General features: G+C 40.4%; 1 protein-coding gene across 2 annotated transcripts in view; it reads right to left on the reverse strand.

Annotated features, from left to right (window-relative positions):
* LOC140480568 (band 4.1-like protein 4B) overlaps positions 1–26808 on the reverse strand; it is a 380420-nt gene that overhangs the window by 184744 nt on the left and 168868 nt on the right. For both annotated transcript variants that reach the window (XM_072575571.1, XM_072575572.1), the window contains exons 5-6: positions 14383–14427; positions 13742–13794 (exon numbers count right to left, since the gene is read on the reverse strand). In XM_072575571.1, coding sequence (XP_072431672.1) covers positions 13742–13794; positions 14383–14427 — 98 coding nt within the window. The remainder of the gene's footprint in view (positions 1–13741; positions 13795–14382; positions 14428–26808) is intronic.

Below are 26808 nucleotides of genomic sequence, written 5' to 3' on the forward strand. Positions count from 1 at the left end.
ACGTTAGCTCTGCTGTTCAGGCTTGGGATGTAAACTCTGAGTAAAATTTGTACTATACCAGTATGAGGCAATAACTATCTTCAACAGGACAGAATTTGTCTGTCTGTCTACCTGTACTACATTATAGTCACAGAATCACCTATTACCAACATTCTGGGAGTCACCATTGGCCAGAAACTGAACTGGAACAGCTACACAAAGAGGTGGCCAAAGGATAGGAAGTCATTGGCAAGTAATTCAATTCCTGCCATGTCCCAAAGCCCATCCACCAAATACAACACACAAGTCAGGAATGTGAGGGAATATTCAAAAGGTTTGACACAATCCAAGACAAAACAGCCCACTTGGTTAGCACCCCATCCATCGCCTTCAGCATTCTCTCCCTTCACTAGTGCTTAGTGGCAGGGTATACCATATACAATATGCACTACAACAACTCACCTCCAGCACCTTTCAAACTCGCAACCTCTAATATCTAGGACTAGGGCAACATTTATACTGGAATACCATCACCTGCAAGTTCAAAATTAAGACATATGCCACCCAGACCTGAAACTATATGGTCTTCTGTTCATTGTCACTACATACAAATCAGCAGCTCAAGGCAGCGGTTCATCACCACCTTCTCAGGGTAAGTTAGGAACTGGTCATAAATATTTTCCCAGCTAGTCATGTCCAAATCCCAACAGCTAGTAATATATTTTTAAAAATATATTACTTCTTAGTTTGCCAGAAGTTTGCTTTTGCTTTGGTGTTACAGCCTCTAATGAATTAGACTGAAAAGATTGTACTTGCTTTGCATTCATGCATTTTTACTATTTTCATGTTTTCAGGCTTGGATCCAATCAGAATCCAAAATTAAGAATTGCTGACACTTTTCCTGCCTTCTCTTATTTCCTAAGACACGGGCGGCACGGTGGCACAGTGGTTAGCACTGCTGCCTCACACCGCCAGACACCCGGGTTCAATTCCCATCTCAGGCGACTCTCTGTGTGGAGTTTGCACATTCGCCCCGTGTCTGCGTGGGTTTCCTCCGGGTGCTCCGGTTTCCTCCCACACTCCAAAGATGTGCAGGTCAGGTGAATTGGCCATGCTAAATTGCCTGTAGTGTTAGGTTAGGGGTATGGGTGGGTTGCACTTCGGCGGGGCGGTGTGGACTTATTGGGCCGAAGGGCCTGTTTCCACACTGTAAGTGATCTAAGTGATCTAATCTAATACACACACTTCACACCCATTTCTGTCTGCCTCTGCCCCCAGACCTGCATTCGCTCAGTAATTCTTTTAAATGGTGGTTTAATTTTGAGAATAAGCCTTCAGGGTGTAACCACCTTTGTTTCCTGATATGCTCCTAATGAGGTATTTTGGAATATCCCTATTTCCCCAGGTTTCAACATGACAGTAACAATTGCCTTTTCCTTGCAAATGCTGTGTACTCAGATTCTACAGGTACCATTATCAATACACTGATTTAGAACTGTTCAAATTCTGAGTGTTAGTGCTACTGAGTTACCCTTGGTGATGGATACAGAAGCTCCCACCCAGAATTCATTCAGTGCCTTTGCCATAATCAGTCCTTCTTCCAAATACTGTTCAACAAGGAGTATCAATACTTCAAGGGAAAGGTACAGTCGATGATAGCTAGCAGCGAGTAGCATTCCTTGTCTATGTATGACTTGCTACAAGACTTCCTGGTATTCAGAGTCATGGTGGAGAATTCAAAGGCAACTTTTCCTGATTGTGTATCGCTTGGCCCTCACCTCTGGTGGGTCTGTTCTGCTGGTTGGACAGGAAATACCCAGGAATAGTGATGATGGTGCCTTGGAAATGGTCAACAGATTAAATCCCACAGGCAATTACTTTATACATTGTTGCTTTACTAGTCTGTGGGACTGCTCTTCCAATTCTGGGACAAGCCTCCAGACACTAACATAAAGAGTTAAGGAGGACAGAACTGGGTTGGCTGGGTATTCTTCTCAGTGCCTCGTTTGATGCTCAGACCTTTGCCTGGTATCAATTCTCTGCTCATTCTCACCTACCACTGCCCATGCCTGTACATAGGAAGATGATTGTGGTTGTTGCAGGTCAATCATCTCTACTCAAGACATCTCTGCTGCAGTTCCTCATGGTAGTATCCTCAGTCCAACCATCTTCAGTTGCTTCATTAATAACCCTCCCTCCATCATAAGGTTCGAAGTGGGGATGTTAGCCAATGATTGCCTATCGGCACCATTTGAAACTCTTTGGCACTGAAGTAGTCTCAAATGCAGCAAGATCAGGACAAATCTCCAGGTTTGGGGTGAAAAGTGGTAAGTACAACTCATGCCACACAAATACCAGGTTATGACAATTTCCAACAAAACCACCAAGCCTTGACATTAAATGATGTAACTATCATTGAAGCCCTTACTATCAACATCCCAGGAGTGATACAAGGAACCCTGAGTCACCTTCACTTTCTGACTCCCCAAAGCTCATTTACTATCCAAAAAGTACAAGTCAGGAGTGGACTGGAATGCTCCCCATTTGCCTGGATAGCTGCAGCTCTCAATTCTCAAGAGGCTTGACACCATCCCAGTACAAAACAGCCTGCTTGATTGACATCACATCCATAAGCATCCAATCTCTCCACCACCAAGCTCAGTACCAACAGTGTGTACAATCTATGAGATGCAGTGCAGAAATTCAAAAGATCCTTAGACAACTTCCAAACCCATGACCAATTCCAACTGAAAGGGCAAAAGCAGCAGATTCATGGCAATATCACCACCTTGGATTCCCTCCAAGCCACTTACCAATCTGACTTGGAAATAGATCACCGTTCCTGCATTGACACTGGATCTAAATATTGCATTTCTCTTCCTAAGAGCATTGTGTGTCAACTTACAATACAGGGCCTGCGGGCATTCAAGAAGGCAGCTCGCTACCCCTCCTGAGGGTAACTAGTACCTGGCAATAAATGTTGACTCAGCCAACACCACCCACATCTCACAAATAAGTAAAATAAATTATATTCCCTTTAATGTTGTGTGGCACACACTACTAATAGGATTAATTTTAAGAATGTCTAGCCACTCAAGATTGGCATTCATGAGGCACTGTGGGCCATTGGCAGCAACAGAACAGACAGAGAAATCTGGCACGAGTGTTAGAGTGAAGGCAGAAACAGTTGTGACCATCTTCAACTGAAGTGCTGAAAGAAAAATTAGCCTCCTCCAAATGTCCCCAGCATCATAGATATCAGCCTTCCATTAACTCAATTCAATTCAGTCCATTTTAAATCAAAAAGGAATGGCTGAAGGCACTGGATACTGCAAAGTTATTGGTTCCAAAACTTTTTCAGCAATGGGACTAAAGATTTACATTTCAGCATGAGGTCTGTCTCAAGCTGAGCAGTTCTAGTACAGTTCAAAATTCTCTATTTACCTAGCAATGGGGAAAATTGTCCACAAAAGGCAGGACAAATCTGCCCCAGCCAATTACGATCTTGTTAGCCTACACATAAACAAAGTATCAGCAATAGTGCTACCAAGTGGAGTCTATGTAAAGACCACATCTTTTTAATCTTCTGTATTTTTGATTGTGGACTGAAATTAGAAAAGGACAATTTTAAAGACCAAGGATTATGGAAAAGATTCTGCATTTTTAAAAGAAAAACATATTAAATGACACTCATTGCAAATTCTCTTTACACTGCAACAAAAACAGAAACTGCTGGTGCTGGAGAAACTCAGCAGGTCTGGCAGCATTCTTAGTGAGAAAGCAGAGTCAACATTTTGGGTCCAGTGATCTTTTATCAGAACGAGTAGGAACTAGGAAAAGGTGGTAGATGTAGGGAGTTTGGGGAGGTGATGGGTGTAGAAATAAAGGAACATGTGATAGATAGAGCAAAGAGAGAGAGAGAAAAAACACAGCAGTTAGGAAAACAAAGGGATGCATAATGGCATGTCAGAAAAGCTGATGATGGGGATCATAAGTGGGTGAGAATGGTTTGGCTCTGCTGAAAGTATGTCAACAAGGCCTGGGGTGTAGAGATGGGTAAATCACAATAGAGGCCCCAAAATTATTGAACTCAATATTGTATCCTGGAGGCTGCAGGAACATCAAGCAGAAAGTGAGATGCTGCTCTTCCAGCTTACACTGAGCCTTGCTGGAGCATTGCAACAGGCCCAAGACAGAAATGTTGGCCAGGGAACACGGTGGTGCGTTGAAGTAGCAGGCAATTGGAAGCTTGGGGTTATTTTTATGGACAGAACGAAGGTGTTTGGCAAAGTGGTCACCCAGTCTAGCTTCATCTCCTTAAAGTAAAGTAAAGTAGAGGAGACCACATTATCAGCAACGAGAAAAAATAGACTATACTGAATGAAGTTGAGGTAAATCACTGTTTCATCTCGAGCCTTGAAGGAATTGGGAGGTATTGCACCTTAAAATTGGAAGGTGCTGTGGGTAATTGGCCCAGGGAATGGCAATCCATTATCAATGACAAAGGCCTTCTGCCTGACAGTAACTATTTCACTGAATCCCAGGTAACTGAATAGGTTGTGAATGTGCAAATTTGAGAAGAACGCATCAGACCTCCAGAAAGGAAGGAGTTGACCTTCTCTGTCTGGTTAAAAACAGCTTAAAACTGAAGAAAGCTAGTTAATTTCTTGGACAGAAGAGTTGGACTTAAGAAGGGATGTGAGAGTGTCTTCCATTTATGTCAAACAGTGATTGATGGGGGCACTTTCAAGAAGCCCTAAAAAAAAACCAGGAGTCCATTGGAATGAGATGTAAAACTCTCCACTAGTTGGAATAATACCCATCACAAAGGAAGCTGGATGTCAATCATCTCAGCAACTGGACATCTCTGTAGAAGTTCCCCAGGTGTTTGTCATAGGCTTAGACATATTTAAATGATTCATCAATGACCTTCCCTTCCATCATAAGGTCAGAAGTTTGAATATTTACTGACAATTGCACAACATTTAGCACCATTTGCAATCCCTCAAATACTAAGCCACTCCTTGTCCCTATGCATCAATTCTTAGACATAATCAAGGCTTAGACTGAAAAGTAGCAACTAGCAAGTGTCAGGCAATGACTACTTCTAACAAGAGAGAATCCAAGACCATCCTCATTATTCAATCACATTAAGATTTCCAAATCTCCTACTGACAACTTCCTGGACTTTAACAATGACCAGGAACTGAACCGTATCAGCCATATATTTACATACAGGTAGTGCGCTGGCTCAGTGGTTAGCACTGCTGCCTCACAGGGCCAGGGACCCAGGCTCAATTCCAGCTTTGGGTGACTGTGTGGAGTTAACACATTCTTCCAGTCTCTGCAGGGTTTCTGCCGAATGCTCTGGTTTCCTCCCACAGTCCAACGATGTGCAGGTTAGGTGGATTAGACATGCTAAATTGCCCCATTCTGTCCAAGGATGTGCAGGCTAGGTGGATCAGCCATGCTAATTGCAGGGTTATGATGATGGCGGATAACTGGTATGGATGGGACACTCTTCAAAGGATTGGTGAAGGACCGATAGGCTAAATGCCTTCTTTCTGCACTGCAGGGATTCTATGATATAAATACAGTGGCTATGAGAGCCAGGGATTCTACAGCAAGTAACTCACCTCCTGACTCTGAAAAGCCTGTAGTCTGTATGAGATGCATTGCAACATCATGAGAACCTTTTCTCCATGACAGATGTGTCTATGACCAAAGGGAATAAGTTTAAAGTGAGAAGTAAGTGGTTTCGAGGTGATCAGAGGAAAGCCTGTCATAGAACCTATGAGCAGTCTTGTGATGCTGTAACAGCACTGCTGCAGTGTGGACATAAATAGTGCAGTGTGGACAAAGTTAAGGAAGTGGGAGAAACACTTGGAGCATTAACTCAAACCATTTGATTGTCAGAAACATACGCAGAGAAGCAGGGGGACCAGCCAATATGAGGCAGTATAGTTTATGCAATAATCTTTTTATAGTGACTCAGTCGGATTGGACACTACCGTATCTCGAAACACCACACAATGCAGTATCTAATCTTAACATGTAATAAATAGTGTTATTAAGTAGCCAAACTCTGAAGACAGTTTTCGACTTTGCCTTCTCCTGGGTCTGTCGATCTTGAACTCAAACAGACAGACACATAAAACTACACAACAAAACACGGTGACAGATGCTGTCACTACTTTGAAAATCATGGTAGTGGTTAAGATCAAGAAACAGACCTTAAATTATTTGGAGAGAACTTAAAACAATTTCTTCCAAAAACCTGTTGATACAGCTTTAAGACCAGGTGGCACACAGCTGAAAGCTGCTGTGAAGAATGAAATCTCTGAAAAAAAAATTCCTGCAAAGAAACAAAACCAGAAAGTATTTACATCTCAACTAAGGCTTTTGAAGCTAGTCATTTTAGAAACATCCCTTTAAAAAAAATACTGAGTGTAGTTCTCACCCACCACCAGCCAAAGAGATAAATTCAGATTGAACACCCATAAGAAAGTTTCGTTTCCTCCCAAAACAAACTAGACTAGAAAACAGAATTAGGACTTTTTTCACAAATTCAGCAATTTCTAAACTATTTACTTAAAAAGTCATATTAAGTTTTAACATGAAATAAAAATTGGAGGTGTAGCGGACAGCGAAGAAGGTTACCTCAGATTACAATGGGATCTTGATCAGATGGGCCAATGGGATGAGGAGTGGCAGATGGAGTGTAATTTAGATAAATGCGAGCTGCTGCATTTTGGGAAAGCAAATCTTAGCAGAACTTATACACTTAATGGTAAGGTCCTAGGGAATGTCGCTGAACAAAGAGACCTTGGAGTGCAGATTCAAAGCTCCTTGAAAGTAGAGTCACAGGTAGATAGGTTAGTGAAGAAGGCGTTTGGTATGCTTTCCTTTATTGGTCAGAGTATTTTGTACAGGAGTTGGGAGGTCATGTTGCAGCTGTACAGGATATTGGTTAGGCCACATTTGGAACATTGAGTGCAATTCTGGTGTCCTTCCTATTGGAAATATGTTGTGAAACTTGAAAGGGTTCAGAAAAGATTTACAAGGATGTTGCCAGGGTTGGAGGTTGAATAGGCTGGGGCTGTTTTCCCTGGAGTGTCAGCGGCTGAGGGGTGACCTTACAGAAGTTTGTAAAATCATGAGGGGCGTGGATAGGATAAATAGACAAGGTCTTTTCCTTGGAGTGGGGGAGTCCAGAACAAGAGGACATAGGTTTAGAGTGAGGGGAGAAGATATAAAAGTGACCTAAGGGGCGACGTTTTGACGCAGAGAGTGGCATGTGTATGGAATGAGCTCCAGAGGAAGTGGTGGAGGCTCATACAATTGCAACATTGAAAAGGCATCTGGATGGGTATATGAATAGGAAGGGTTTGGAGGGATATGGGCCGGGTGCTGACAGGTGGACTAGACTGGGTTGGGATATCTATTCGGCATGGACGAGTTGGACCGAAGGGTCTGTTTCTGTGCTGTACATCTCTATGATTCTAGGTCCTCATCACTGGAGTCAGAGTTAAGTAAGAGAACCGCTTCAAGTAGAATTAAAAAGAAGCCCACAGTTTCAGACAATTCTTGACCTTTCCTTCTTCTCAAACAGAGTATGTTTAACCCAAACTCAAGGATGTGGGCATAAAACCACATAAGAAAAGAATGTGCATCTCAGCTAACACTTCTAACATTCACTCTCTCCACCTTTAATGCACAGCGGTATGAGATGCATTGCAACAACATCAAAAGAACCTTTTCTTCATGGCAGATGTGTCAAAACCGGAGGGCATAACTTTAAGATGAGAAATAAACAGTTTAGGGGTGATTGGTGGAAAACTTACTTCACCCAAAGGGTGGCAAAAATGTGGAGTGTGCTGCCTGAGATGGTACTGGAGGTAGGTATCTTACAATCTTTAAGTAGTATCTGGATGAGCACTTAAAATGCAAGGGCATAGCAGGCTGTGGACCAAGTGCTGGTAAATAGGATTAGTATAGTTGAAGTTTGTTAATCAGTTTAAGCATGATGGGTCAAAAAGCCTGTTTTCATGCTGTATGACTCTATAACTCCATAACTCACCAAGATTTCTTCAACAGCATCATCCAAATCCACAACCTCAACCATTTTAAAAACATTACAGGATAAATGGAATACTACCATCAGCAAGTTCCCCTCCATGCCTGATTTGGAACTATATAGTCAGTCCTTCACTGGTGCTCAGACAAAATCCTGGGATTCCCAGCAGCACCATGGGTGCATTTCAGAATCAGAAGGAACAGAATCAGAATCCCTACAGTGTGAAAGCAGGCCCTTCAGCCCAACAAGTCTACACCGACCCTCCTAAGAGCATCCCACATAGACCCATTCCCCTATTACTCCACATTTACCCCTGACTAATGCACCTAGCCTGCACATCCCTGAAACTATGGATGACCTAACATGACCAATTCACCTAACCTGCACATCTTTGGATTGTGGGAGGAAACCCACACAGACACGGGGAGAATGTGCAAACTCCGCACAGTCGCCCAAAGCTGGAATCGAACTTGGGTCCATGGTGCTGGGAGTCAGCAGTGCCAACCACTGAGCCGCTGTGCCGCATTTACATGGCATGGACTGATGCAGGTCACCACCACCTCCTTTAGGCCAATTATATTGTCATAACCAACACCACTGACATCTCGTGAATGAATAAGAGAAATAATATGGATAGATCACACCGGTTTTCCAATTTATAACAAACCAAAAATAATTCCTCCTAGATACAGTGCGACATCAAACTGGTCAACAGGCTGAGCACTGTATAGACCAAAGATTTACATGAATGTTAACACATACCTGAAGAGAACCAGTTACCAGGGCAATATTTCTCTTTCAAATCAGACAGTTTAGCATCATGGGAAATGCTTTTTCATTTCAATTCCACAGGGTCAAATGCTTCCAAATCACTGGAAAGATTTAAGTAAGCTGAAGGCCACATTTCAGTTTTTGGCTATTGCTGTATAGTCAATTTTTTTTTAAGTTTAGCCTCAGACCGAACGTGGGCTGTCTTTCCTTGGAAATGAGTCAATATCTTGACAATCCAAGCCGTATATACTCAAGGGCTAAAACTGAGCATTCATTACTTCCACGTGTCATCAGCAACATACACTATCACAATCTTTAACCTTAGAGATAAGCACATTCCTTATTCAACAAACTGCATTTATAAAACACCTTGCTTGCAGTGAAATAGTTCAGGGTGTTTCAAAGGAGCATTATTGAACAGAATTTAAGAGTGTCACATTACAAAAACTGAAAAAAAACAAGAATAAAGCTTCACAACAATTCCCCTTCTCAATCACATGAGGTCCAGCATATTAATACAAAAGTACACAATCTTACCCTGTACCTTCTTAAGGCTCTCACTAACATAAAGAGCAGTGCATTGCCAATTTGATTATTTCCCTGAAGCATTCGAAAGCAGCTGCATGTATGGGCACAACAATAATGATGAGCCTTGACAAGATCTGACCTATAGGGCTGAAGTAACTGCCCTTGACACTAGGCAGTATTTGACCGAGTGCGATATCAAGTTTCACCAAACTGAGATCTGAGAGATAAGTCAAAAACCAGTGATTAAAGACAAGTCTGCCACAAAAGTTTACAATTCCTCTGATAACAAAGTAGCCCATAGACCAACAGAACATAGATATCACCCAAATTTGGACTGACAAGTTTCAGAAAGTCCTAAAATTAGCTTTGTTTTCGGTTTCTGTGCGAACTGAAATCAAAGCTATCCCTCTCTTTCACATTTCCTTCAGGTAGCAATAAAACAAACACTTAATATCTCTCACTACCTTCGATGGAGACTGAACCAGCTTAACAGCTGGCATGAATTGTAACAACAGACACTCAAGATCTACATTAGAGTTCCCTGTGACAGTAAATTAAATTAGCTGGTGGATTTTTTTTTAAAAAGTAAGAGTACCTCATTAGAAAAACATGACTAAAGACAGTATATTCTAGATGCAGTCAGAAGGTTTGCGAAGAGATTTAAATTGAAAACACCTGTCGACACTGATTATTTGTGTCTACACAGCTGGCAGATGAAAAAAACTGTTGGCAAAATGCCCATGTCAAACACTGACGTTTAAACGTAATTGCGAGACAGGAAAGGAAGAGAGTAAACTGAACAATTTTAGAGCTGTTAACAGTACTACTACAGCAAAACAATCACCATCCTGCAATGCAAAAATGATATCATTCTCTACATTCAGAGCTGATTAGCTTTTCATTTAAATAATAATGATTGAAGAAATAATGAACTATCAAAAAAAATCCCACATTAACATCTGTATGATTTGTCAACTGAATTCTGGGAGGCAATCGGGTGGTCTGGGTTAGAGAATATTTCTGCTAGATCTAACAATACGCATGCCATCTTCTACAGGTAATTAGTGGAGAAAACAAAACTGCACACTCTAAAATGAGCTTGGCATAAAGCAGACTTTCCACTATCCTTTAATGCTGCTTCATGAGAAAACAACAAAATTGGTAAAGGCCATGGGAAGAAAAGCCTCACCAAAGGCACAGGTGACTATCCAATGGCAGCAGCAGCCTTCAAAGGTGCCTTTGTTATAACAGCCTGACAGAGTACTTAGTCAGCACCTGAAAAGAATGTCAAGGAAAATAAATGCACACCTTGTTGATACAGGAGACATTCTGATGATTATTCACAAATAGTTACTGTATACTAGTCTTGATTCTTGTTAGCAAAAGTACACCATTGTCAGAACATTGTGTCCATCTTCTTACTCTGCAAGGATCAGAATTACTTTTTTTTAAGATTAGGGCTCTTCTTCAGATTTGAGGCTTCAATTTCATTTTGAACAGCTACATTTTTGTTTCATTTTTACTAACTCTTCCTTTAGGTGAATCCTGGCATGTAGCAATGTTAGGCTAGATTATCCAAGGAGAACCACCTTATGTAGGAAGGGGAAAGAGGTGCTGTGTCAGGGTCTTGGGGGTATAAGTGGTCTGGGGGAGGTGTAGTTGGCAGGTGTAAGTTAAGCATGTGATCTGTTGAATAGTTATTCGGGGTTAGACGATGTATTTAATACAGATGTGTCGGTACATATTTGAATAGTGGTAATGTCTCTAAACTAGTTATCCAGACATCAGGCTAATGTTGATACTGTATAAAGAGAAAACCTGTTCAAATCAAAAACGCAAATTTTCTATCCACAAAAATGCAGTCGCAGACTCCTGAACAGTCACCTTCCATGATGAACCTTGATAAGGTTAAGATCTCTCAGATAAAGGAAAACCATCTGAGATAGTAGTGAAGGGTTCACCTGTGAAGGAAATTACAAGGTCCTATATTTACAGTAATGGGTTCAGCAAGATTGGCATCCTCAATGAAGAACATTCAACAGATAAAAGATCTTCCTGAGAATCATTCAAGGAGAATCAGAATCAAGGTCAATAGTCCTTAAACTAAAGGCCTACCAATCTTCCAAATTAGAAGGAAATGTACTCTGGAAGAATTGTGCAGCCTCCAGACTGTCCAGAAGTATTAAGTCTGAGACTAGTGGGGAGATTCTTAGATTAAAATTTAGAAGTAGATATAGAATGCACATTTGTTAACTAAGTAGCAAAGCACTTGGGGGAGATGTTATATGAAGATTATGGGGGTTGAAGTGGAAGTTGCAGCAGCCCCATCCAAACTGATGATGTCACAGTCTTTAGGTAAAGCAGTTAATCTTGCATGAGGTGCATGATGAAGACACTCATGACAGTGACAATTAATCTTAACTAGTTAACGTTAACTGGCTCAAAGGTAGAAGACAGAGGGTGGTGGTGGAGGGTTGTTTTTCAGACTGGAGGCCTGTGACCAGTGGAGAGCTACAAGGATTGGTGCTGTGTCCAATACTTTTCATCATTTATATAAATTATTTAGATGTGAGCATAAGAGGTATAGTCAGTAAGTTTGCAGATGACACCAAAATTGGAGGTGGAGTGGACAACAAAGAAGGTTACCTCAGATTACAATGGTATCTTGATCAGATGGGCCAATGGGCTGAGATGTGACAGATGGAGTTAAATTTAGATACATTTTCATTTTGGGAAAGCAAATCTTAGCAGGACTTATATGCTTAATGGTAAGGTCCTAGGGAGTGTTGCTGAACAAAGAGACCTTGGAGTGCAGGTTCATAGCTCCTGGAAAGTGGAGTTGCAGGTAGATAGGATAGTGAAGGCGACGCTTGGTATCTTTCCTTTATTGCTCAGAGTACTGAGTACAGGAGTTGGGAGGTCATGTTGCAGCTGTACAGGACATTGGTTAGGCCACTTTTGGAATATTGCGTGCAATTCTGGTCTCCTACGTTTCGGAAGGATGTTCTGAAACTTGAAAGGGTTCAGAAAAGATTTACAAGGATGTTGCAGGGTTGGAGGATTTGAGTTATAGGGAGAGGTTGAATAGGCTAGGGCTGTTTTCCCTGAAGTATTGGAGGTTAAGGTTTATAAAGTCATGAGGAGCATGGATAAGATAAATAGACAAAGTCTCTTCCCTGAGGTGGGGGAGTCCAGAACTAGACGGCATAGGTTTAGGGTGAGAGGGAAAAATATAAAATAGACCTAAGGGGCAATGTTTTCACGTAGAGGGTGGTGCATGTATGGAATGAGCTGCCAGAGGAAGTGGTGGAGGCTAGTCCAATTGTAACATTTAAAAGGCATTTGGATGGGTATAGGAATAGGAAGGGTTTGGAAGGATATGGGCTGGGGGGACTAGATTGTGTTGGGATATCTGGTTAGCATGGACACATTAGACCGAAGGGTCTGTTTCCATGCTATACACCTTTATGACTCTAATTGCACCTACTGCTATTATCTAACATGTGAGGCGTGCATTACATTGTTAAGATTCTCCAGTAGTCCATCTATCACTGTTGGATAGATAAACCCTTACAGTCAGCACAGATCTGGGTTCAAGTCCCATCTACCCTGGAAGTGTGTCAGAACTTATCCAAATAGGTTGGTTATAAATTTAGAGCTCTTGTGGCATAGTGGTAGTGTCTCTACTTCTGAGCCAGGGAGCCCAGGTTCAAGTCTCACCTGCTGAGAAATGTAATAACATTTCTGAACAGATTGATAATAAAATATCTGCAAATGCCAAAATGCCATTTTAATGGCACTGACCTCACCCAACCATAAGTCATCAGATATTATGACAGAGGGCGTTAAAGTTAAGGATATAAAAGAATCTTCAGATTCATAGCTACTAGCCAGCTGAACCGATTTATCAATGTAGAAACAAAACAATCTTGATGGAGCCTGTGTCATGCGGCACAAGCCAAACTAGCTGTGGAGAGACTGTTGCTGGATGCCTACCAATCACAAATGGTGTAAGAAACTGCACCATATGTTGGAATGAAGACTAACAGTTCCATGCCTTGCTCGAAACAACAGCTCCTTTAATTTTACGTCCATTATATAATGGGATCAAATTGTACTAAAAATATCAGATATTAACTGGACATTATAGACTGCAAATCCCAGTAGATTAGGTGACTTTTAACCATGGGTTTTCACAATATTTGTTGTGCCTTTAAACTATCAATCAGCAGCAATTTCATTATTTCAAAACAATTTTAGTAAAACTGCTAAAGATTATCTGGTGAATTAAAAAAAAGAGGATTAATGCAAATCTTACAAAGAACTTCATAGAATTGACAGCACAAAGAGTTTAACTTAAATTTTGAAAAGCGATTCTTCATTTACCTTGAAGACAATAAGCAGCCAATTCTACACCAATATCATAAGGACATTTCAATCTGCAAAAAAAAACAATACGTAGTGAGCTAAAGTACAATTAGGAATTCACACTGGTTGTTCACTTGTTCCAAGTAAGCTATATTGAATATTTTCTCTAATCAATGCACTCCCACAGCAAAAAAAAAGAGTCAGCAGGCATATTATAATATTAATCAATTCAGTTCAGTGGAATTAAAATCACTCAGATCTTTCATCAGCCACTTAGGGCAGCACGGTGGTTCAGTGGTTACCACTGCTGCCTCATAGCACCAGGGACGGAGGTTCGATTCCTGCCTCAGGCGACTTTCTATGTCTGCATGGGTTTCCTCTGTGTGCTCCGGTTTCCTCCCACAATCCAAAGATGTGTTGTTCAGGTGAATTGGCCATACTAAATTGCCCATAGTGTTAGGTGCATTAGTCAGGGGTAAATATAGGGTGGGTTACTCGTCAGAGGGTTGGTGTGGATTTGTTGGGCCAAAGGGCCTGTTTCCATACTGAAGGGAATCTAATTTAATCATTACAAAATGGTACAGAATCAGACAAGCACATTATTATATATTTTTGAAAGATAAACATCTTCGGCACTTAGTTGCTTGACATTAACTTACTTGCCACAAAGAATATCTTGTCTAAGTTGCAACACAAAGAGATATCTGCAAAAAGGAAGAATAGATTGAAAAATATAATTTATTTTTTTGCAACCCTTAACAGTATTACTGGTACAACACTTGCACTTTCTTACTTAGGAATCACAACATACATGTTCGATATTATGCAGCTTAAACCTGAAAACTAAACACATAATATCAAATATGTACAGGTTCAAACTGAGATCATAATCATTTAGGTATACAAGTGGTAGAAGTATGAAATATGAATAGAAAATTCAATGAAACAACAAAACTGACTTTACTGTCTGACCTGCTGTGCATTTCCAGTAATTCATATCATTACTGGAGATTATACCAACCAGTGTGTTAGAATATAATAGATACGTGGGAGTAATTACAAGGCAGAATCTAACCAACGGGCTCAAATGATGAAGTACCTTACAACAATAAAGCTCAAGCAATTTATAGCCTGTCCAAGTGCAAAGGTGAAGCTGGAGACTTTAATCAATTTAAGGCTCAGTTTGATTTAAAGAGCAAACAATGCTCTTCAACAGGTAATTCACTTTATTGTTTGGTAGCACAGAAATTAAGCTGAAAAAGAGTCTTTACCAAAGCTTTTCATCTTGCACTCTCCAGGGCATATGAAAAATACCAAATTTCCACGCATTACAAACTTTTGTACCATGAGTAAAAGGATGCTGACTGGTTGGCAAATAGATTCTGATCAGCTGAAGTGACGTCATGGAGAATGTAACAGAGAACTACTGGCTCCCCAAGCTCCCAAGTAATTCAAAAGAGGTGAAAGACTTGAAAATATTTCCTTAAGTTTGCAGAGAGTAGAAACCAGATAAATGAATAAGCCAAGTTATGACTACTCGTTATTTTAAACTGCTCATTAGTGTAACTATTTGCAAACTCCATTGTTCAGCAACTGCTGCCCAATTGCAAAATAACAACAATAGTTTTGTTTATGCTTCCACAGGTGCAGGTTCTTTGAATACAGGCTTGTGTACTCTGTCCAATATGATCAGCCTAAGAAGCATGTTGTTTGAGTCAATCACTGAATTGTATGGCCTACTCAACTGGCCTCACACTGGCACTTCAATCCATACACAATGTTTCTCAATTGTGTAGAAATCCTTTTTTGACTGACAGCAACATGCTTTGAATAGAAAAAACTACCAGAGTCTCTACTGCATAGCAGCAATATTCTTGAACTGTGATTTTTTTTTAAAGAAAGGATGTTGTGGTTCTGTTCACCGAGCTGGGAATTTGTCTTGCAAACGTTTCGTCCCCTGTCGAGGTGACATCCTCAGTGCTTGGGAGCCTCCTGTGAAGCGCTTCCGTGATGTTTCCTCTGGTATTTATAGTGATTTGTACCTGCCGCTTCCGGTTGTCAGTTCCAGCTGTCCGCTGTAGTGGCCGGTATATTGGGTCCAGGTCGATGTGCTTATTGATTGAATCTGTGGATGAGTGCCATGCCTGTAGGAATTCCCTGGCTGTTCTCTGTTTGGCTTGTCCTATAATAGTCGTGTTGTCCCAGTCGAACTCATGTTGCTTGTCATCTGAGTGTGTGGCTACTAAGGATAGCTGGTCATGTCGTTTCGTGGCTAGTTGGTGTTCATGGATGCGGGCCATTAGCTGTCTTCCTGTTTGTCATATGTAGTGTTTTATGCAGGTCTTGCATGGGATTTTGTACACTACTTTGGTTTTGCTCATGCTGGGTATTGGGTTCTTCGTCCTGGTGAGTTGTTGTCTGAGAGTGGCTGTTGGTTTGTGTGCTGTTATGAGTCCTAGTGGTTGCAGTAGTCTGGCTGTCAGTTCAGAAATGTTTTTGATGTATGGTAGTGTGGCTAGTACTTTGGGTTGTGGCATGTCCTCATTCTGTTGTCTTTCCCTTAGGCATCTGTTGATGAAATTGCGTGGGTATCCGTTTTTGGCGAATATATTGTATAGGTGTTCTTCTTTCTCTTTTTGCAGTTCTGGTGTACTGCAGTGTGTTGTGGCCCTTTTGAACAGTGTCTTGATGCAACTTCTTTTGTGTGTGTTGGGGTGGTTGCTTTCGTAGTTTAGAACTTAGTCTGTGTGTGTGGCTTTCCTGTATACCTTTGTGGTGAATTCTCCATTCGGTGTTCTCTGTACCATCAAGTCTAGGAGTGGGAGTTCGTTGTCCTTTTCTTCCTCTCTCATGAATCGGATTCCTGTGAGTGTGGCGTTGATGATCCGGTGTGTGTTCTCTATTTCTGTATTTTTAATGATTACAAAGGTATCATCTACATATCTGACCCAGAGTTTCACAGCAGGTAAGGATGGCATATTTCCATTTCTAAAGAACATGATTGAACTGGATGGGTTTTAATAACAATAAGTCTTGGTCATCATTGCAGAAACCATTCTGCAGTTGCAGAATTATTAGATGAATTTAGATTCCACCTTTTGCCATCTGAATTCACATTCAAGTGTTCCAATTACACCACCATCTTCGCTTAAATTACCAGTCCTGACTGAAAAGAGTCTGGAGATGTCTTAATAAGACCACAAGAGCAGAAATAGATCATTCCATCCATTCTGCCATTCAAGGAGATTATGGCTGATCTGGTAAACCTCCACTTAACTTTCTTGCCTCAATACACGAACCCCTAATTCTCTTAATGATCAAAAATCTGTTATCTCAGCCTTGAACAGAATTAACAACTCTGCTTCAATAGCCCTCTGCAGATTCACAACTTTCTGAGAGAAGAGATTCCTCGTGTGTCTTGAATGGGCAATCCCTAATTCTGAGATTGTACTCTCAGGTCCTATACTAGGGAGAAACCACCTCTCCACATCTACACTGTCAAGCCCCTAAGAATCTTACATATTTCAAAAAGATTTCCTTTCACTCTTGTAAACACCAAAAGTACAAGCTCAACCTACTCATCCTCTACTCCTCAGACTACCTGGGATCAAACTAGCAAATATTCTCTAGATTGCCTCCAATATCAATCTTTCCTCAGATAAGCTGACTAAACTGTTCACAGTATTCCAGGTGTGGTCTGACTAGTGCCTTGCACAGTTTTAGCAAGACTCCTTAATTTTTATTCTATAGGCACATGAAGAAAAATAGATTAGTTAAGACAAATGTCTTACAGTCAGAAATATGATGTCTTATAGCATAAAATGACAGATGGCAGACAAATTAAACACATAGGAGAAAGTGAGGACTGCAGATGCTGGAGATCAGAGCTGAAAATGTGTTGCTGGAAAAGCGCAACAGGTCAGGCAGCATCCAAGGAACAGGAGAATCGACGTTTCGGGCATAAGCCTGAAGAAGGGTTTATGCCCGAAACGTCGATTCTCCTGTTCCTTGGATGCTGCCTGACCTGCTGCGCTTTTCCAGCAACACATTTTCAGAGCAAATTAAATACATACTTTGGTTCTGTCGTCACAAAGGATGACACAAATAACATCCCAAAAATGTTAGGGACAACACCATCTAATAAGAGGCAGAAACTGAAGGAAATCAGTATTAGTAGGAAATGTCATTGCAGAAACTTATAGAATAAAAGGCTGATAAATCCTCAATGCCCAATAATCTACATCCCAGTTTACTTCAGGAAATGGCCCTTCAACTAATGGAAGCTCTAGTGGTCACCTTTCAAGATTCTACAGACTCCAGGATAGTTCCTACAGATTGGAGAGTGGCTAAAGTAACCCCTCTATTTTAAAAAAAAAAGAGATAGAAAACAGGGATGTATAGCTTATCTAACAATAGTAGTGAGTAAATGCAGAGTCTGTCATAAATGAATCATTCATAGACAGGAAGCAAAAGTTAGGAATAAACAAGGTCTTTCTCCGAGTGGCAGCCAGAGTGGGGTACTGCAGGGATCAGTACTTCACTATATCAATATTCCCGTACATTAATGATTTAGTTGAGAAATAGTTGATTCAGTTAATACCTCCAATTGCAGCTGACACAAAGCTGGATGGGAGGGTGAACTGTGAAGAGGATGTAGAGATTTTTCAGGAAACACAAGGGTCATAGAAAAGGATGAACTTAAAACAATTGCCATCATTAGAGAAGTACTGAGCAAATTATTGGAACTGAAGGCATGCAAATCCCAGGATCTGATGGCCTACATCCCAGGGTCTTAAAGCAAGTTTCAGCAGAGATATTGGATACATTGGTCATAATATTCCTAAAGTCCATGGATTCTGGAAAGACTCAAGCAAATTGGTAAAATGCTAATGTAATGCCCTTATTCAAAAAAAAGGCAGAAAGTAGGAAACTATTTAAATACCACAATTCCCAGCTGCTTTCAATTCTGATGAAGGTTCATTGGAATTGAAACATTAATTTTTCATCTCTTCACCCATGCTAACAGACCTGCTGAGTTTCTCCAGCACTTCACTTTTCTTTCTGGTCTCCAGTATCCACAATTCCTGCTTTTATTAAGCTATAGCCCAGTTAGTTTAATGGTTGTCATTAGAAAATTGTTGGAATTCATTATTAATGAAGTACTAACAGGGAATTTGGGAAGTCAAAATGCATTCCATCAGAGTCAGAATGGTTTTACGAAGGCTAAATCATGGACTAATCTGCTAGAGTTCTTCAAAGATGTAATAAATGGATAAGGGGGGCAGATGTAGTATATCAGGACGTCCAGAACGTATTTATTAACATGTTGCATAAAAGGTTAATACACAGGTAAGTCCACATGGGGTTAGCGGTAATGCATAAGCTTGGATAGAAGCTTTTTTATTCCTGATGAAGGGCTTTTGCCTGAAACGCGATTTCGAAGCTCCTTGGATGCTGCCTGAACTGCTGTGCTCTTCCAGCACCACTAATCCAGAATCTGGTTTCCAGCATCTGCAGTCATTGTTTTTACCTCGTTGGATAGAAGATTGGCTAACCAACAGAAAGCACAGAGTCGGGAAAAATAGGTCCTTTTCCGGTTGGCAAGCTGTAACTAGAGGATTGCCACAGGGTTTGTTCCTCAGCTGTAGAATCTGCATTAATACCATGGACACAGGGGTAGAAATGTACTATACACAAATTTGGAGATGTCACTAAAATACTTGGAAAAGTAAGTTGCAATGAAGAAATAAGACATTTATAAAGGTATATGGACAGTTAGGTAAATGGACCAAACTTTGGCAGATGAAGTTTAGTGTCTTTAAGTGAGAGTTTATCCATTTTGGCCAGAAGAATAAAAAGGCAAATTATCTAAATGGAAAGAAACTTCAAAATGCTTCCGTACAGAAGGATCTGGGAGTCCTCACGTATGAATCACAGAAAGCTAGAATGCAGGGGAGGGGAAGTGGAAATTTTGGCATTTATTGCTAAAAGAATGGAGGAAAGTATTGTTGCAATTGTACAAGGCATTGGTGAGATCATATCTGGAGTACTGCATATACAGTTTTGGTCCTTTAAGGGCGGATATAATGTCATTAGTGGCAGTTCAAAGGACATTCATTAGATTAATTCCAGAGGGGAAAGGTTTGTCTGACGATGAAAGATTGAGCAGTTTAGGCCTTTATGAACTTGAGCGTAGAAAAATGAGAGCAGATTTAAGTGAGGCATATAAGATGCTAAAGGGGATTAACAAAGTCATCGTCTGTAATCATTCACTAATAGGTATCATTGCCCACCTAGGACATTTGTGTCCTCACTCATTGCTGGTGAAGGGCTTTTACCCAGAACATCGATTTTCCTGCTCCTCGGAGGCTGCCTGACCTGCTGTGCTTTTCCAGCACCACTCTAATCTTGACTCTAATTTCCAGCATCTGCAGCACTCACTTCTGCCTAGGACATTCGTGTGACTGGTCATGAATTCTGGCTGGTCCTTGCATAGCCTTGCATTAGGATGGCACGATGGCTCAGTGGTTAGCACTGCAGCCTCACAGCAACAGGGTCCCAGGTGACCGATTCCAGCCTCGGGTGACTGTCTGTGTGCAGTTAGCACATTCTCCCCGTGTCTGCGTGGAGTTCCTCTGGGTGCTCTGGTTTCCTCCCATAATCCAAAAATGTGCAGGTCGGGTGAATTGGCCATGCTAAATTGCCCGTAGTGTTAAGTGAAGGGGGAAACATAGGGGACTGGGTCTGGGTGGGTTGCGCTTCGGCGGGTCGGTGTGGATTTGTTGGGCCGAAGGGTCTGTTTCCACACTGTAAGTAATCTAATCATCTAATCTGATGAGCCTGATCTTAGAGCTCCACCTCTGACCACATATTTGGTCGAGGTTTCCAAGAAGTGGAATTAGTCCTTGGCCTTGACATTTCTCGCATTCCTTTCACAGATCCCATCCCCATATTCTCTTTGTCTGATGGGTATACTTGAAGAGTTGTGCCCTTTCATGCAGGAGTTACCTGCAAGTTGGTTTCTTCTGAATGTGTGTATCCCATTATAATGATGTTAAAGGAGTGTATTGTACTTTTAAGAGAGTGAATGCTGTTCTGAACTGAGAGATTACAAGCACCTGTGTATATGACTAGATGGCAGTCCCAGAACGTACTGGAAGATTGAAAATAGGTAACATTTGGCTGTGAAACAGATACCCGAGTTTTGGTTGCTGTTTTGACAACAATTCGATTTTAACTAGTTTAAATTACACCCCAGATACTAAAACCCAAGTTGAGTTTAAATTTATTGTTTTGCCAACATTGAACCAATGAAACAATCCGATGTTGGGGTGGGGGGGATATAAGAATGAGGACATTTTGAAAATTGGTCAGAGAGCAACTGCTGTCAAGACAAATACATGGAGAACTAACATCTTGCTCTTCAAGAAATTAGGAAGCACTATCTATCAAAGGTACCTTTTCATATGAAACATACTCACATTAAAGACAGACGACGACTCAGGGAGATCTTCAGCTGAAGATAAAAGACACAAATGATGACAGTGGTTGTGTGGTTTTGAAATTAAGTTGATGTAATTTTAATAAGTGTCTTATTGGAACAGCATATTGTTATAGAGTAGAGGCAGATAATAAGTAGTTAAGAGAAAGGGGGAGCTTAGAATTGTGAATAGTTGTTTAATGTTCACTTCTAGAGCTAAAAAATAAATCGATGCTATTTTCTTTAAATTGTGGAATCTGGGAGTTCTCTGTCACTCATATTTTAACATTATACAAGAAGAGGTAAGCTTTTCTGGGTGTTTGGTTTGGCAGTGTGGAAGAACAGTGGGGTCTTGGTGTACAGGTACATAGATCCCTTAAAATTGCCATCCAAGTGGACAGGTTTGTTAAGAAAGCATATAGTGTTTTGGCTTTCATTAATAGGGGGATTGAGTTTAAGAGCCGTGAGAATTTGTTGCAGCTCTATAAAACTTTGGTTAGACTGCACTTGGAAAACTGTGTCCAGTTCTGGTCGCCCTATTACAGGAAAGATGTGGATGCTTTGGAGAGGGTTCAGAGGAGGTTTATCAGGATGCTGCCTGGAATGGAAGGCTTATCTTACGAAGAGAGTTTGACTGAGCTCAGACTATTTTCATTGGAAAAAAGAAGGAAGAGAGGGGACCTAACTGAGGTGTACAAGATAATGAGAGACATAGGTAGAGTTGATAGCCAGAGACTTTTTCCCAGGGCAGAAATTGTTAACACGGGTCATAGTTTTAAGCTGTTTGGCAGAAAGTATAGAGGGGATGTCAGAGGCGGGTTCTTTACACAGAGAGTTATGAGAGCATGGAATGTGTTGTTGCCAGCAGCAGTTGTGGAAGCGAGGTCATTGAGGATATTTAAGAGACTGCTGGACATGCATAAGGTTACAGAAATTTAAGGGCTTGTACATTAGGTTTACCTTACATGAGGATCAATGGTCAGCACAACATCATGGGCTGAAGGGCCTGATCTGTGCTGTACTGTTCTATGTTCTATTAACAGAAGGCTTCACCTCTGTGTCATAACACCATGCATTCACATTTATACTGTACTCCTTAAGGGAAGTCTTCAGCGAGTTTTTGAAACTCTTCCTTTGTCAAGCATCTTCGTCGAGCTGGGTGAAGAGGATCTGCTTTGGCAGTTTGAACATGAGCAACATAAGCACATAGCTTGCCCAGTGGAGTTGGTTTCAGATGACCACAGCCTAGATGCTGGTGCTATTGGCTCCTTCTAGGATATTGATGTTAGCACACCTGTCCTCCGAGGTGATACGGAGAATCTGTCTCAAACAGTACTAATGGTACTCAAGGGCTTTGAGGTGGTGTATATACATTGCCCAAGTTTCGGAGCCATACAGAAGAATCAGTAGGGTGACTGCTATACCTCATCTTATGAGCAATATTTTATCAAACACCTTTTGGAAATGTTTTAGAATGCTATTAATGCCCTTTACCATGTAGAGTATGACATAGTATTTATTCAGCTCCTCTGTCATTTCCTAGTTCCCCATTATTATTTCTCCAGCTTCATTCTCTCAGGGGCCGATGTTCATTTTGGTCTCTGTTTCTTTCTTCTTTGTTAAAAGAAGCTCTTACTAATCATTTTTATGTAGTCTGCACTCAGCTTATTTTTTCTCTCTATTATTTTCTTGGTCCCTCTTTTGTCAGCTTTTAGAAGTTGCCCAATTTTCTGGTTTACCATTAATCTTTGCCACATTATTTAAAATTTAAGGAGGAAATATACAATTGTTAACTTCTCTGGATAATGATGATCAGTTTATCTCCTTTCTAGAATCCTTTTTCCTCGCTGGGATGTATCTTAGCCATGAGACTTGAAGTATTTTCTTAAACATCGGGTAGGTTACTCTTTGGATGGTTCGTGTGGACTTGTTGGGCCAAAGGGCCTGTTTCCACACTGTAGGGATTCTAAAAAAATTGGCCATGTGAAATTGCCCATAGTGTTAGGTGCATTAGTCAGGGGTAAATTTAGGGTAGGGAATGGGTCTGGGTGGTTACTCTTCCAAGGTTCGGTGTGAACTTGTTGGGCCGAAGGGCCTGTTTCCATACTGTAGGGAATCTAATCCAATCTAATCTAATCTGCCATTTTCTTCGATTGACATTTTCTGCCAAAGTCCTTTCCCAGTCCACTCCAGCCACTTCTGACCTCATCCCAATGTAGGGTATAGCACAGTTAAATATAATATCCAAAATATCAGTCATTATCCATTGCCAGGCTAATTCACAAGTCACAGACAGATGGTAAAGAAAATACAAATTATACAAATGCATAGGTACATGTTCTTAGTTTGTGGTGGCTGCAAAGGGACAGGGGCCTATTGTGCATCTTGCCAGTGTTGTAGCTGAGCCAAATGTATCTGCTAAACTTGAGAGCACTTTATTTCCCAACAAATACTCCATCATTTGTGATCGCCAAAATAGAAAATTCAAAACGGAAGCTTGATATAATACATGTTGGAGGCCAAGGATGTGGAAATTGTGTTATAATTGGATATCAAAATCACTTGATGACTATTGCAGAAAGCAGAAGTTTGGTTGCAGTTTTTGTTTCTCAGTTATGAAGTAGTATTATCTAAAATATTAATTTTGAAAACCGTTGACTGGATATTTGCATATGCATTTTGAACTTCTTGGGAAAAAACACTTCCAAAAGACACTAGTTACTATCTCAACATTGCATTTTCAATATACAGGATTCATGTATTGAGAATCCAAGTCTGCAACAATTTCAGAGAGAGAGCACATGATTCAGTTTTAAATGAAAAACAGCACATTGTATTTGTTCAGAGTCTGAGAAATCCTGCCACATTAGCATCAGCCTTTGCTCTTTCCCTTTTCCCTAAATGTAATCTGATTTTAAAACACATTGGAAGATCTGATCACCACAGATACAAGGTTCCACAAGGAGAATTTGGAATTTACCATACTGTCTCCAGGAAAAGTAGCCATGGCGTGGAGATGGTGGTGTTGGACTAGGTAGGACCTGATGAATTGAGCAGTGCTCCAAAAGTTTGTGACTTCATATAAATCAGTTGTATTATAACCTGATGTCATGTGATGTCTGACTTTGCCCAGAAAAAGTGACTACAGCTAGTCATATCAATCCAGGAAGACAACTCAGTTCCTCCAGTTTGTGTAAAAAGTGCCATTAGCTTTGGATGCTAAATTAGGACATTTTGTGCATTATTTCTTTTTCCTGAATTTAATTGTTGTTTGGCTAAATAGCTTTTCAGATAACACTGCGTAGATGTATTATATATTTCTCCCCAGATTTAGAAGCTGTGTGCGTGTGTTCTTTTGAAAGAAGGTAACTATAGCTGGGATCAACAATAGTACTCATGCACAGGGTGCTACAATCAAACAAAAACGAAATGTAAGATATTCTCCTAGGTTCAGACTTTTTATTCAGTAGTCTCTATTATGAGATCAGCTATAAGAATTTTCAAGTGACGGAACTCAAATCTTGGACAGGAAACACACACTGAATTATTTATTCAGTTTGATCTTTTTCAAATCAATTTGCTGTTTTACACAATGTGATTTTGGAAAGAAAAATTAACTTATTTTTAGCAGGAGAAAATAATTCCTGATTGTCATGTTACACCTCTCAGGTTGCAGAAAATAACTTATGCAGGTAGACTTAGCATTTGATTCAATCCTTTCTGTCTGTTTCAATTGTCCCTCAAAATTGCAGCAGATTCCCAAACATTCTGCAGAAATTTTGTAACACGATTTAAGCTTCAGTATTTCTCTGTGATTCCAGAGACCTATCACGATGCTCAGTGGTCAATCAAATGAGTCCATTTACAAATGCAGGAATGCACAAGGACAATTTTTATTTTTATTTGTTCATGGGCTGTGAGCATTGCTGGCTAGGCCAGCATTTATTCCCTACCTTAACTGTACTGGAGAAGGTGATGGTGAGTTGCTTTAAGTGTTGCAATTCTTAGGGTATAAGAACATCCTCAATTCCGTTAAGGTGATGGTTCCTAGATTGTGACTCAGCAACAGTAAAAGAATCACGATATAGTTCCTAGATGATGTGTGGCTTGGAGAGGAACATGCAGGTGTTCCCATACATCTGTTGACCTTGTGCTTCTGGGTTGATACATATTGCAGATTTGGGAGGTATTGATGAAGGGCCTTGTTTAGTTACCGCAGTGCATCTTTTACATGGCACACACCTTATTCCTGAAATAAGTTAGTTTATTTCATGTCATCAGTTGGTGTCAGCAGTGGCTCTTAACCAGTAAGTCACAGAGACTTTGTCAGTGTGATTCAAATGCACTAGGCCTCATGTTGGCAATTGAAAGTACTTGGAGTAGGAAGATTGAGGAATATCAAGTCCCACCAAGCCATAAGGATCATCTCAATGAGGACTGTGAGAAGGGCAATTGAACTGCCCAGTCTCTCTCTCCGTCTGCCCAAAATAACCATACTTTTGGTCTCTCTCTCTCTGTGTCAAGGGAAGTTTGACACCGCAGGGGCTAGAGTTTTAACTAGTAAAGTTATATGTCAAAGGGCCATTATGTACGTGTAGCCAAAATCTATTATTTGTAATAAATTTATTTATTTGTATTTATTTGTGATTCTTGTTCAGTAAAGAAACCTGATGCCATAACTGTTCAAATGCTGCCTTTATGTCATGCACATCTCAATTTATGTATTTGGGCCAATATTTTAATGAGATCAGAAGCCAAATGAATTGCTATATTCATAGCTGATTCAAACAAATGCACAGTAGAGGTGAGCTTGCCATTCATGTCAGAAACTATCTGGGAACTCTATACTTTAAGCCAATTTGCAATACATTAATTCACATATCAAATTTTGTCTATTGAAATCAACTGTCTATATCAATATCTAGAGAAAGCTTTATATCTTTCACAATACAGTTGTAATTTTGTTTTTTTTAAAATTTTTTTTGACAGCCAATCCATGCTGGACTGTTTTTTTTCAGCTGTGTGAATTTCCAAATACCTGTCAATTTGCAAAATTCCCTCATAACAGCAATCAGTTTCTAACTGATCTCTGGTTATACCTCAGGTAATTAGTTTTTTTTAATTTTTGAGGCAATTAACTGAGGTACTGCTGGAAAAAAAAGACATTTTCATTTTGCAGTCAGGTTAAGAAGATAGAAAATAGGACCAGAAGACACCCATTCACCTCTTTGAATTTGATTCGCCTTCAATGTGATCACAGCTGGCCATCCAACTCAATATCCTGTCCCTAATTTCACACCATACCCTTTGATTCCCTTTCGATCTACACATTTGCAAGGACTACCAAAGTAAAGGAAAAAGAAATTTGATATGAAATTTGGGAGGACAGTGCTGATTGGCACAAACATTGCTATGAAGAATGCACGAATTACTGATGATTGACAGTTAACAGTCCAAACTTTATTAAATTTCAAACTAGACAGTTTGGCTTTTATTGATCAGGACAAGGATGCAGAAGGACAAATGGAGAAAGCTTGTGCACGTGATGAACAAAGAGAAGAGTGTAAGAAAAAGGGAATGAAATGTTGGCAAGAACTAGGGAAAG

This window comes from Chiloscyllium punctatum, chromosome 8 (genome assembly GCF_047496795.1).
Source record: "Chiloscyllium punctatum isolate Juve2018m chromosome 8, sChiPun1.3, whole genome shotgun sequence".
Classification (NCBI taxonomy): Eukaryota; Metazoa; Chordata; class Chondrichthyes; order Orectolobiformes; family Hemiscylliidae; genus Chiloscyllium; species Chiloscyllium punctatum.